Here is a 13751-nt window from a genome sequence, read left to right as displayed (position 1 = left end):
TTAAAAAAACAACAACAAAAACCTGTACAACAGCTAGACAATTACAGCCATAAATACCTCTTCTCCTAATTAATCATGAAGGCTTTTCTCAACACTCTGTTGGTTACGAAAAAGGCCTGTTTTTATTTTTAGCTGACTCCGTGGAAAAACTCAGGACTGGAATATGTCCATCCCCCACCCTGGGCAGGTTAGTCGTGTGTGTTTTATGACTTTCAGTAATTGGTTAGAGCATGGGCGAGGGTTTTTGTTCCTAGATATGAGTGACAAGTGATTTTTATAATGGGATCTCAACCACTTCCATCTGTCCCCAATCATTCAAAATTGTATTATGTCAGAACTGGACATTACCCATGGCATACGAAGGGAACAACCCAAGCCGCAATTTGGGAAAGAGATTTTGGCAGAGATGCCTTGTCCTTCATTAACAAATCAACCACACTTGATGTTGTGCCATCAATACTGCAGCAATGTTTCTCGAAAAAAGCAAAACGCACTTAGATGATCATCGGAGCAAGCCGATTATATATTTCAAAGAGCTGTAGCTCAGGGGCACTGTGCATGTTTTGCATCTATAGGGGTCAATCCCCAGGTATCTCCGGTTAATGGAACCTCAGGTAGTGAGGCTGAGTAAAGAATGCCGAGTCCCTAGAGAGCCTCTAGAAGGTCAGTGCTGGATTAGATAAACTGCTGGCCTGACTCCTTTTTGGCCTGCGCATTTCACTCCATTACACATTTTCTCAGAGGATCGAGGGTTGCTTTTCTGCTTGTTTTTAGTTTTCTTCAAGTGTGTTTCAACACACTCATGGCACACAGATACATACACAGAAAATCAATTTTGAAGAGCGTAATCCCTGACCGAACACTAAACGTGGATAATTGAAATCAAGGTCTAGGTGAGCTTAATATGTATTTTTAACGTATGCATGCAAGGATTTAAAACTCTATCAAAATACGATCTATGGTTGATAGCCAATAGGATATGCCATAACAGCTGGGTAATTTTGTATGGCTTTACAACATTCACCTAGAAACCTAGCGTATTATCTCATATAAACAAAAATGGTATTGTTGAAACACACTGATTGCAAAAGCTACACTTCAAGTGGCCTGCCAAACTATTCTTGATTCCAGAGAGCCAATGTGGTGTAGTGGTTGAGAGTGGTAGACTCGTAATCTGGGGAACCGGGTTCGTGTCCCCGCTCCTCCACATGCAGCTGCTGGGTGACCTTGGGCCAGTCACACTTCCTAGAAGTCTCTCAGCCCCACTCACCTCACAGAGTGTTTGTTGTGGGGGAGGAAGGGAAAGGAGAATGTTAGCCGCTTTGAGACTCCTTCGGGTAGTGATAAAGCGGGATATCAAATCCAAACTCCTCTTCTTCTTCTTCTTCTTCTGGGGCATCTGTTTAAAGAGCTTCCCTTTGTACATGGCCATAGATCAGGCTTCTTCAACCTCGGCCCTCCAGATGTTTTTGGCCTACAACTCCCATGATCCCTAGCTAGCAGGACCAGTGGTCAGGGATTATGTGAATTGTAGTCTCAAAGTCTGGCATGCTCTGGTCCATGGAGTCATGAAGAGTCGGACACAACTAAACGACTAAACAACAACAAGTCTCAAAACATCTGGAGGGCCGAGGTTGAGAAAGCCTGCCATAGATCCTCTTAAAAATATGAATATTATTAACATAATACTCCAATTTCCCAATTAATAAAAATTTGGGCTTACCATCCAGCATATAATGTCATCCTCACTTCCATCATTTACACTTGTCACACAATGACTGTAAGGCCCAAAACCAAGCCTTGTATCATATACGCCATATTTCATTTCCAGCTGGTCCCTGCACAACCACAATAATTACTGGTAAATGTCAACATTAACCAGAATCATAGAATTGTAGAGTTGGAAGGGACCCCGAGGATCAACTTCCTGCAGTGCAAGAATATGCAGCTGTTCCATACAGGGATCAAACCTTCAACCTTGGCGTTATCAGCGCCACGCTCCAACCGAACAATGACATATACACAAAATTCTAATTGAATTTTTTCAAGCACACCTGTCTTTTCCTTTCACCTACTTAACTGTTTGTTAATTTAAATTCCTGGTTATTTAAAACACCCATGAAATGAGGCTGGAAGTCATAGTTGCTTATGGGCTTTGAACCACCACCCGTGGTTTTCTTACTTTTTCTTTTGGAAACAGCACATCTTCACGTGAATATAGTAAACTACTTTTGAAATTCCCTTGGGGGTTGCCTTGTTGTTGTTGTTTAGTCGTTTAGTCGTGTCCGACTCTTCGTGACCCCATGGACCAGAGAACGCCAGGCACTCCTGTCCTCCACTGCCTCCCGCAGTTTGGTCAGACTCATGCTGGTAACCTCGAAAACACTATCCAACCATCTCATCCTCTGTCGCCCCCTTCTCCTTGTGCCCTCCATCTTTCCCAACATCAGGGTCTTTTCCAGGGAGTCTTCTCTTCTCATGAGGTGGCCAAAGTACTGGAGCCTCAGCTTCAGGATCTGTCCTTCCAGTGAGCACTCAGGGCTGATTTCCTTCAGAATGGAGAGGTTTGTTCTTCTTGTAGTCCATGGGACTCTCAAGAGTCTCCTCCAGCACCATAATTCAAAAGCATCAATTCTTCGGCGATCAGCCTTCTTTATGGTCCAGCTCTCACTTCCATACATCACTACTGGGAAAACCATAGCTTTAACTATACGAACCTTTGTTGGCAAGGTGATGTCTCTACTTCTCAGGATGCTGTCTAGGCCTGTCATTGCCCTTCTCCCAAGAAGCAGGCGTCTTTTAATTTCGTGGCTGTTGTCACCACGAAATTCCCTTGGGGGTTGCCTTATATAGAGTCAGCTCATTGGCTCACCCTGCCTATGAGTCAGTGGCTCTTCAGGGTCTCAGAAAGGAATCCTTCCCACCCCTACATGAGGATGTCAGGAATATTATTGGTATTATTATTTACAAAGTGACTTAAGAACATCCAATAATGATTATTAATTTAAGGCAGGACAAAAAAGAAGCCACATTGCCACTCTTTGAATTAAGGGCCAAAGAAAGCCCAAGGAGAAAATAACAGTCTTTGCCAGATGCACCAAAAGTTGCTCCTAGATAACAATCCTGATATAACACACAAGGTGGCCAAATTTTGTGCAGCAGCTATTACAATACGACATACAATGACTAGTACCCAGGGTTAGTACAACATATCGATCGATGGACTTTCCTACATCAGAAAGGTTTCCTTTCTGACAGATAAATAACACCCAGAGGGATGCGGGTGGTGCTGTGGTCTAAACTACTGAGCCTCTTGGGCTTGCCAATCAGAAGGTCAGCGGTTCGAATCCCTGCGACACGGTGAGCTCCCGTTGCTCTGTCCCAGCTCCTGCCAACCTAGCAGTTCGAAAGCACGGCAGTGCAAGTAGATAAATAGGTAACGCTGTGGCGGGACAGTAAACGGCATTTCCGTGTGCTCTGGCTTCTGTCACGGTGTCCCGTTGTGCCAGAAGCGTTTTAGTCCTGCTGGCCACATGACCTGGAAAGCTGTCTGTGGACAATTGCCAGCTCCCTCGGCCTGAAAGCGAGATGAGCGCCGCAACCCCCTAGTCGCCTTTGGCTGGACTTAACCGTCCAGGGGTTCTTTACCTTTTTTACCTTACATCGTTTTATATTACTTATATGTGATTTTATATTCTTTTACTTTGCCTTGAGCTTTTAAATTTTGTAATTGGTGTTTTTTGTTTTGATACTGGTCATTGACCCTAATAAAACAATTTGCCTTGAGTTCAAAACAGTGCCAGCTATGCTTCCCTGGGGAGAGCATTCCACACACAAGGGGCACTGCTGAAAAGGCCTAGTCTCATGTTGCCACCTGCTGAACCTCCCATGGACTGAGCCTGGCATCTTCTGCATGCAAAACAGGTGCTCTACCTCCAAGCTACAGTGCTTTTCTGGAACACATAAGACTCTGCCCCAGTATGAATAAGACCACTGATGTATCTAGCTCAATGTTGTTGACACCAGCTCTCAAGAATTTCAGACAAGGGTCTTTCCCCCAGTCGTACCTGCAGATGCTGGGACTGAACCTGGAACCTCCTTCATGCAAAAGCATGTGCTCTACCACTGAGCAATGATCCAGATTTCCATGCAGCAAGGGACAGGGGGGAACAGGGGGTTGTTCCACAGAAAGTGTTACATTCACGGAGAACTGGTTCATCACGCTTCGCCCTTCTTGCCACCTGCACAATTGTTTGTAACGTTTGAAAAAGATCTTTTTGACATTCACAGACAAAAATACCTCCAGTACACGTAGCAGAGCAGGGAGTGAAGCCAATGTACTCCCAGCCATAGACAACGTCTGCAGCATCTTCCGAAGGTGGAGGTTCTGGGACAAATGGGTCACCATCGCATGACTCCAAGTGGCAGCTGCGCTCAGTCACCGGTTTGGTGTCTTCGCACTCTTCGTCCGGCAGCTCCACCTCCGTCTCAGTAAATGCGAGATAAATACGGCACTTCACATCACGCGTCTGAACACCACGGCCGCAAGAAGTGCTGCAAGGGGACCATGGCTCGGGGATAAACCTGCAATTAAACCACAGCGTACGAAATCAGGACAATAATAACGGAACTATGAAACATTTCCCTTTATTTATCTGAATCAATGGCAAAAGAGATTCAGTTTTCTCCTGCCCATGGACATGGGAAACTGCCACAGACTCTCCAAACGAATCTCATCACTCTACACCCTGGGGGAAGCCACAACTATTTAAAGCGGCATGATACTGCTTTAATTTCATAGTGTGGATGGGGCATTAAAGAACTTGGGTTTGAGCTTGCTTTTCCCTTGAATTCCTTGCATGTAAACATATATGTAAGATCAAAAGTAATTGTTGCAGGCACATTTGCAAAGCTGAGAAGGGAACCTATGTACCTTGCTTGTTGAAATTTTAAAAGTAATCAAGTACCTACTGTTTCTTCCATCAATGTGAAGGTCTCAAAAGTCTTTGACAAAATTCTGATTATATATCGAAAGAGGAGAGAATTATCCCAGCTAAATGCAGTTAATGCACACAAACACACATTGCGGTTATCTCGCAATGGCTGGGAAGACATCCCAAATATGTAGATTGCCACAGGTTTAGATAAATGTGAACGTTATTTACAAGAGGACTCCATCCATCATTCCTTTCAATGACATTCACATTGCATGAGTGTTCCGTGAATGTATGGAAGCTGTGCAGTGACAGGGTTTGATGGATTCCACCCACAGGCACTGATGAACAAACTTGTTTTCTGCCATAGAGAGGTGGAGGCACGTTGCTGGTGAGGTTCTGAGAACAGGCACCCACCAAACAGCCGGCCCTTGCGTTAAGTTTTCACAAGGTTTGTAGGACATGGTACATTGTGCTGCAACCTTGCTGAAGCTAAGCAGCCCAGATTCTGTCCACAGCCTGGATGGGACACCATCTTGTCTTCACCCTTGAGCTTCATGGCAGAAAGGAGGTATAGATATGTAATAAGTAAGTCATGGGGCGAGGGGTGGTGGGGAGGGGAGAGAAGACAAAGGGTCCTATATTCAGTTCCTAGGCTCACAAACAGAAGACTGCCTGACAAAACTGCCTGTACTGAGCACCTGTTTGCACAGACAAACCCTATCCTGCAAGGCTAATTCCACAAACAGCTGCAGGTGCTAGAACAGGGGTGAGGAACTTTGGGCCTGTGGGCTGATCTTTGCCAGCGGTTCAATGTGGGCCTACAAGGCCATTTCCTCCAAAGCGTAACCCCTGTCCATCAGCTGACATCCCTAGGTGACATCAGCTGATGGCCAGAAGAGCAAAGGTCAATCCTGCTGGCGGCTGCTTAGCCAATGCATTTCCTGTGGGAAATGCGCAGGTGAAGCAGAACCCAAGAAGTCAGCACAACTGAACCCTCTGTTCACCAACCGGTGCATGAAGGGATCAATCCTCAGTTTGGCTATGTGTTCCTAGTCTCCTGCTATAAGTAGGCACTTGCAGCCCAAGGTCGGTGTGGGGCTATTTGAAAGTCCTTTTGCAAACAGCTGTGCACTGCTCTTTAAGCTTCAGGTTTTCAGAGGATCTAAGAGCATAGAGGGCTGTTTGCAAAAGGGCTTTCAAACAGCCCTGAGCTGCACTTTGAAGTCCCAATAACTGGGGCTTCAAAGTGCAGTGTAACCTGACATTACTATGACACCAGATGACTGGCAGATGGGCAGTCAACTGTCAAATTTAGTTCTCCAGGGCTGGGGAGATAAGGATCACAACAGCTAGACAAAGTTCCCAAACCCTGTGCTAGATGTAAGTATTCTTCCCAAACTGCAGCATACGTTTACATATACGTAGGTGCTGTTGTACACAACCACCCTTGTTAGGTATTATACTGATTCAGGGGTGTGGTACTTAGAGATTTCCAGGCAATGCAAGTATGGACATGCTTGTTCAGACCCTTGCATCCTTTCCCTACGTCCACACAGAAAGGACGTAGGTTAAAGAAAGAGCTTGGGAATCCTGGCAACCAGGGCCCAATATCAACCACATGGGATGCAGAAAGGAGGTAAGACCAAGAGAAAAGAAAGGAGACAAATGCACACGACAAAGAGAATTTCTGAACCATTGCTTATCTAAACCAAGAATAATATTCTCTTAGCTTTTTGTCATTAAGCAGTGTACCGCAATGCCTTAACCAACGCAAATATTTGACAAAGCTTGAGGAGAGAAAAAATGTGTTGACAGCAGTACACCAGCAGTTCAGAATTCACTCCGTATACAAGGCTGGCGGAACGCATAAGAGGGTCCAAAAATAATGTATGATGAATTCCTTTGAAGCTTTGCATTTTTGTTTGAAAGTCTGAACCACAGAACAAATTCATTTACAGTCAGAGAATTCTAAGCATTTTTTCCTCGACACAGCAGGTCTATATTGTAATTGAGGTTTTCCTGTTGCATATTTAGTGTCTGGGATTTCATAGAGCCCCAACTGCAAGTTCTATTTATTTATTGTAACACAACAACAAGCAAACCTGTGGAACAAGCAACCTAGGGTTGCCATTGGCTAAATCAAATCATGTGATTTTTTGAAGTTGGTATCTGCATTTTGTAGGATGAAATGTAAAGTTGGGTGAAAATGGCCCCCTCAAAACACTACTTCAATTTTTTCCCCCCGCAGAAAAGCTGGGAATAAAGTTCTGCCAACTATCCCCAGGTGGGAGAGTAAATTCTAGAACAGTTTCTTGGAGGTAGGGTTTCCTGTCAGCTGTGGCAATGGCACTGCTTCTTTCCTTTTTCCTGAGGTTTTTGCTTGTTTGTCGTTTTGCTGCTGCAATAGCAGAGGCAGAATTGACAGTCTGGCGGCCATTTTGTTTCCCCCACAATGCCCCAGACCTAGCATCACTCAAGGGCACTGTCAGGCAAAAAAGGTAGAGAATATCTGAAGAACATTCTGCAAAATGGCCCTCTTTTTCAAGGAGGGAGGGAGTGAAGACGCAAAGTAATATTTCGATTCACAGATTATTTTACTGATTGTTATGTAAATGCAATCTATATATACTGGAAATAAACAAATTCTCAAATATTTTCTCAGAAAAACCTAGGGAGGACCGTGACAAGTGCCATTTTACCACATACGGGCAACTGATGTGTACTGAAATTCTCCTGTCGGAGGATGAAGGAGACCACCAAGAATGATTTCAGTAAATCTCTATGGGGTGTATGTGTACATAGAATGCGTCCGAATAGCCCCAATGCAATAACTCCAACCCAGCCCTACCTCCTCACAAAGCTATCAGCTTCTAAGCTTGGCCTGTTTCTCAAAGTTACGATTAAGAAGGGAAAAAAAGTTGTAAAGCTCTCTTATTTCTTTTAAGATTATTAAAAGAAAAAGGATGTGGAATCTTTTTTTGGAAGGCTTATTGAAAATCCCCCTGTAAATAAAGAAGGCTCCAGGGAAACACATTTACAATAATGATGGGTATCAACTATCATCACATTCCACCAGAAAGAACTAGAAAGGTTATACCTCCATTTTTCTTGGCTTAGTGTCCCAAACAGTCTTTTTTTAAAACACACACACACACACACACACACACACACACAACCATTTTTGTAATATACATTAAAAAAACACACCAAAAACTTTAGAACCACCATTATGCATAATTCAACACTCTTTTCTACACACACACACACACACACACTTGACCACAGGAGCAGAAGTATTTCTCTTCCAGATGTTGTCTTGGTACATCTCTATTTGCAGGTTTTTGACACACAGCTGTGCTCACATTTCCCTTACTTGTTCCGAACTCAAGCTAAGGTGTGAAGGCACAATGGGCAGTTAAAATAAAATAAAAAGCAATGAACCAGGGACTAAGATTTTCACGTTGTGGCTTTTGTTGAAGGATATAGCCATTGTTCAAGAAGGGGTTGAAATTTACCAGGGGAAACTGCAAACCTGGTCTTAAGCCACAAGTTCACGCTGGCATTCCCTCCCACTCTCCCTATTTATTGGTCGCTGTTTTCACGTCCAGCAAGGAATGTTTCTTGCAGACGGATTGGCTGGGTCTGTGGTTTTGTTTTCTTTGCCTACCTCATAGCAATCGTCACAACTTTGTGACGCAAGAGGCATTGGGCTGGACCGTGTGCTGCGCTGGCTCGCCAGATGCAGCTTTGTCACGCTGGCCACGTGACCCGGAAGTGTCTCCGGACAGCGCTGGCCCCCGGCCTCTTGAGTGAGATGGGCGCACCAACCCCAGAGTCTGTCAAGACTGGCCCGTACGGGCAGGGGTACCTTTACCTTTACCTTTATGCTATTTAACATAAGCTACGTATGTAACAGTCGACATAACTCATTTTCCTTCCAATGTAATGGAAATGTCGAAACACCGTTTTTTAAAAAATCATGAATTACATATCATTTGTGGACTTTTTTTTTAAGAGACTGAACATATTCACTGATCATATTTGCTTGAGTGATTTCTGCTCCTGACTACACAAACTGCAGCAATTTACGCCTCATTTTCTGTTGCCATTGGACTTCTCCAACATCCTTAATAATTCCAGGGGCTTTGGGGAGTAAGGCAATGATAGTCACCAGTCGCTGAGAACTCTATCAAAAAAGAGAAACTGCCATCACTGCCAATGGCAAGCCCGTTTCAAAGCATTTCGCATCCCCAATAAATCATTTGCCACAAATGGGATGGCAAACTGGTGTGTGTCTGATTTTGTCTCAGCCCTAAAGAGGGACAATTCCTTTCTGTAGTGAGCAGGTCACTCACTCCCAGTTTCTATTGAGATCTGCAAGGGAATTTCAACTCAGTGACTTCATACTGGTCTGTTTCTTAACAGGAGGCAGCATGGCAGTATAAATGTGCAGGCTCTATAACACCAGCTCAGGAGGCAGTTTCGGGTTTGAGTCAGAGGTTGGTGTCCACCAATATACACACACTTGCCAAGATCAAACAGGACAAACGAAGAAAAAACGAAGGGGCCATCTAGCCTCATCCATCCTACACCACTTGGTTACAGTGCTCTGAAACGTGCAGAAAGAACGCTGACTTCACTTAAATGTGCAGAGGAAAAATATTCATCTCATTTGAATTTTCTGGCAGTTCCGTATTTTATTTTTAATGCAGAATATAATTTGGCAGAAATGCAGCATGCTACGAGGGCGTCCCTAAAAATCTCATACAGTCAGTTTTTCCAAGCCAGTGATTTCTTGCAGGCAGAAATCTCCGATGTGCATTTTTGCAAGGGCTTCTTCTCCATTCATCATGGTGAAGTACAATCCCATAGATGTAAAAGGGTCCCAATCTGGGGGTGTGAATGAGATATGTACCCAGTGCAGTCCCTTGAATTGAAGGCAATGGAGATGCCTCTTTGCTCAGGCGTTGTTTATTTATTTAATGTATTTCCCTTCTTTCCAAGCAATTACTGTCGTCCCAAGTGGCTCACGTCAATGAGAAAAAGAGAAAGAGTTCGAGAAAACAGAAATGTGGTCCTTGGAAGGACCTTTGTACGGTAGGCTACATACACTCACTATCCTCCATCGAAATAAAGGAAAAAGCATTCTGGACCAATGGGACTTCCAAAGACTCTTGAAAAGAAAGAGAGAGTTTGGATTTGATATCCCGCTTTATCACTACCCAAAGGAGTCTCAAAGCGGCTAACATCCTCCTTTCCCTTCCTCCCCCACAACAAACACTCTGTGAGGTGAGTGGGGCTGAGAGACTTCAGAGAAGTGTGACCTGCCCAAGGTCACTCAGCAGCTGCATGTGGAGAAGTGGAGACACGAACTTGGTTCCACAGATTACGAGTCTACCGCGCTTAACCACTACACCACACTGGCTCTCAGCTCTAGGTCAAGCATACTGGAGCAGCTCTAGGTCAGACAGCTCTAGGTCAAGCATACTGGAGTAAACCAGTCTAGAAGTAACTAATGGTGCTTCCAGATGACCTGTTCAGCAAACATTCATTCTGATTTGTTTGTAGGCAAGGGTAGATGACGTTGCATCTAAGCAACTGTTGCCCCATGCTTTCTAATACATTTTCCCATCACTTTCACTACTTGTGGTGTTTTGGGAAGTGAGTTTGTTGTGCAAGACCTCCCAATCAGACAACCTGAATTTGCGAGTAAGTGATTGAATCCCACTCAAAAATAGCAACAGTCTGGAAAAGCCCTAAGGCAGGTATAACCATGGTTACATTCAACCTCCCCAGGAGCAGCCAAATGGGTCAAAACACCTCTGCTCTGGGCAAACTCACTCAAGACCTGAACACTGTTTCTTCTTCCTACAATTCTAACTGAGATGCCCTCGATCTATTCAAGGAAGAACCAAAGAGAGAAAACTTGGACCACCGGGGATTGCCCCATGAACACAGATGTTGGGTACGGATGCCCTTCTTCTTGGCTGCATCCCCACTGCTTGCAAAAATTTCTGGTTGCCATCAGGAGAGCCTTTTTGGAACTCAACTCTCCCAAGCAAGTGCCTTCTGGAGGACAGGAATTTGTATAGCTGGGAAACCTTGATAGCACTTCCGAAACATATAATTTAAATACTTTCTTGGCTCCAGCTGCTTTTGCGTCACTCAAGGAGAACTGTTTGGAAGAATCTGAGAACTGACTTGCAAAGACAGACCCAGCCCAGGAAAATCCAAACACCAGATGACTTGGCAAGGGAGGCCAGTCTTTACAAACAGTCGGGAAAATGCATCAGCGGCCTCTTCTCTGCCTTAAAGAGAAAGAGAGCGAGTGAGACAGGAGGAAAGAGAGAGGAATGGCAAACTTACGTCGGTTCTTCGGAGACTGCTCTGGTCTCCTCCATTTCGTGTGCTTGCTTGAACCAGGGGAGTCTTGCTTCAACGGGGTGTTTCTCTGGAAGAGGAAAATGCACAAAGCATGGGCTATTTATTTATCGCATTTCAGCAACTCCTGGGTTTGAACCAGGAACCTCGATGTTTTGAACAACCTGGGACTGGGCTCTCAGGAATCAGAGCCCTCTTCAGGACAAAAAAGGAAAACACCATTAGTTGTGATACAAGAGAGAGTAGGTAGGGTTCAGCAAGGGGAAGAAAAACACCAGAGAAAAACATCATTCTATGGTTTACATCGTTGATTCTTCATTTTCTTTCTTTTTCTTATGTTTGCACTTCTGAACAAATCAGTAAAATACTAAGAAACAAAAAGGAGTAACAGACAGTTTCTGGGTCATGTGGCTAGCATGACTAAACCGCTTCTGGCACAAAGGAACACCGTGATGGAAGCCAGAGCGCATGGAAATGCCAGTTACCTTCCCGCCGTAGTGGTACTTATTTATCTACTTGCACTGGCATGCTTTCAAACTGCTAGATTGGCAGGAGCTGGGACAGAGCAATGGGAGCTCACCCTGTCGTGAGGATTCGAACCGCCGACCTTCCGATCAGCAAGCTTGAGAGGCTCAGTGGTTTATACCTACAGGAATTTCTAATTACAGTGGTGCCTCGCAAGACGAAATTAATTCGTTCCGCAAGTTTTTTCTTCTTGCGAGTTTTTCGTCTTGCGAAGCACGGTTTCCCATAGGAATGCATTGAAAATCAATTAATGCGTTCCTAGGGAGACCGCCTTCAGACTAGGTCCGGGGACAGTCTTTCCCCGGACCTCTTCTGAAGGCTGGTGGGGGGGGGAGGACTTTTCTCCCCACCGCCAGGCTTCAGAACAGCCTTCTGAAGGCTGGCGGTGGGAAGAAAAGCCCTTCTCCCGCCGCCAGCCTTCAGAAGAGTTCCTGCAGGGCTGCCTAGGCTGCGAATAGCAGCCTGCTGCCGGGTGCGAGGGACGCTCTGAAGCAGAGCGCCCCTCGCCCGGGGCAGACATCTGCAGCTTGGGGAGCCCTGCCGGACTTCCCCACAGGGCTCTCCAAGCTGCGGATAGCAGCCTGCTGCCCCGCACGAGGGGCGCTCTTAAGCAGAGCGCCCCTCGGGTGGGGCAGACATCTGCAGCTTGGGGAGCCCTGCCGGACTTCCCCACAGGGCTCTCCAAGCTGCGGATAGCAGCCTGCTGCCCCGCACGAGGGGCGCTCTTAAGCAGAGCGCCCCTCGGGCGGGGCAGACATCTGCAGCTTGGGGAGCCCTGCCGGACTTCCCCACAGGGCTCTCCAAGCTGCGGATAGCAGCCTGCTGCCCCGCATGAGGGGCGCTCTTAAGCAGAGCGCCCCTCGCGCGCGGCAGACATTCACAGCTTGGGGAGCCCTGCGGGGAACTCTTCTGAAGGCTGGAGGCGGGAGAAGGGCTTTTCTTCCCACCGCCAGCCTTCAGAACAGCCTTCTGAATGTTGGCGGTGGGGAGGAAAAACCCTCCTCCCACCGCAAGCCCCGGGAAGAGAGGAGAAGCTGCGCGCCTTCTCCTCTGTTCCCGGACCTCCCACCGCAAGCCTTCAGGACAGGTCCGGGAACAGAGGGGAAGGCGCGCAGCTTCTCCTCTCTTCCCGGGGCTTGCGGTGGGAGGAGGGTTCCCCGCTGTCCCCGGAGATTTCCCTATGGGCTTTCGTTTTGCGAAGCAAGCCCATAGGGAAATTCGTCTTGCGAAGCCGCTAAAAATCGGAAAACCCTTTCGTCTTGCGGGTTTTTCGTTTAGCGAGGCATTCGTCTTGCGGGGCACCACTGTATACCTAATTTCTACAGTGTTTTCTAAATTCTACACACTGAGGAGAAGCGCCTTGACTTCTTTGATCTTATTTAAATATTGATTCGGTTTGAACCCAACACTAAGCCAAACCATGGGTTAGCACAAACAAGCAACTGTGTGAGTTCCCAGAGCACAGCCACCAAGTTCCTTCTCTACTCCTACTGCTGCCACACTGCCCAGGGGCTAAGCCATGGTTTCGCTTACCCTTACATCCAAACCCAGGCTCACGGTTTTTCTCACTGCAGCTATAACCAACGTTTATTCCAGGGGAGGAGTGCAGGGGCTGTAATTTTTGCTTTGGGAACCCACATGTTTTCTCATTTGTGCTAAGCAATAGTTTGGCTTAATCTTATGTGTGAAATGGACCAATGTTGAAAAATCCATTAACTGTTAAGCAAAACATTGAAATTATTCCTCCCTGTTTTGTTACACTATAGATTTGTTCACCCCACTGTTTTAAATTACATCATAAGTGAAGAAAAAAAATAACAGGCACACACCCTACTTAGCGCTGATTACTACAGCCTCATAACTTTGCCAACTCTCGAGTTTGTCCTCCAGCTTCTGGAAGAGGTTGCT

At 45.9% G+C, this 13751-nt stretch overlaps 1 protein-coding gene across 1 annotated transcript in view; it reads right to left on the bottom strand.

The window, feature by feature from the left end:
- ADAMTSL3 (ADAMTS like 3) overlaps nt 1-13751 on the bottom strand; it is a 285901-nt gene that overhangs the window by 69515 nt on the left and 202635 nt on the right. Inside the window, exons 14-15 of the mRNA XM_081838660.1 lie at nt 11304-11388; nt 4301-4584 (exon numbers count right to left, since the gene is read on the bottom strand). Coding sequence (XP_081694786.1) covers nt 4301-4584; nt 11304-11388 — 369 coding nt within the window. The remainder of the gene's footprint in view (nt 1-4300; nt 4585-11303; nt 11389-13751) is intronic.

The sequence above is a fragment of the Podarcis erhardii genome, assembly GCF_964252035.2.
Source record: "Podarcis erhardii genome assembly, chromosome: 14".
Taxonomy (NCBI): Eukaryota; Metazoa; Chordata; class Lepidosauria; order Squamata; family Lacertidae; genus Podarcis; species Podarcis erhardii.
This window is presented reverse-complemented; position numbering and strand designations above follow the sequence as displayed.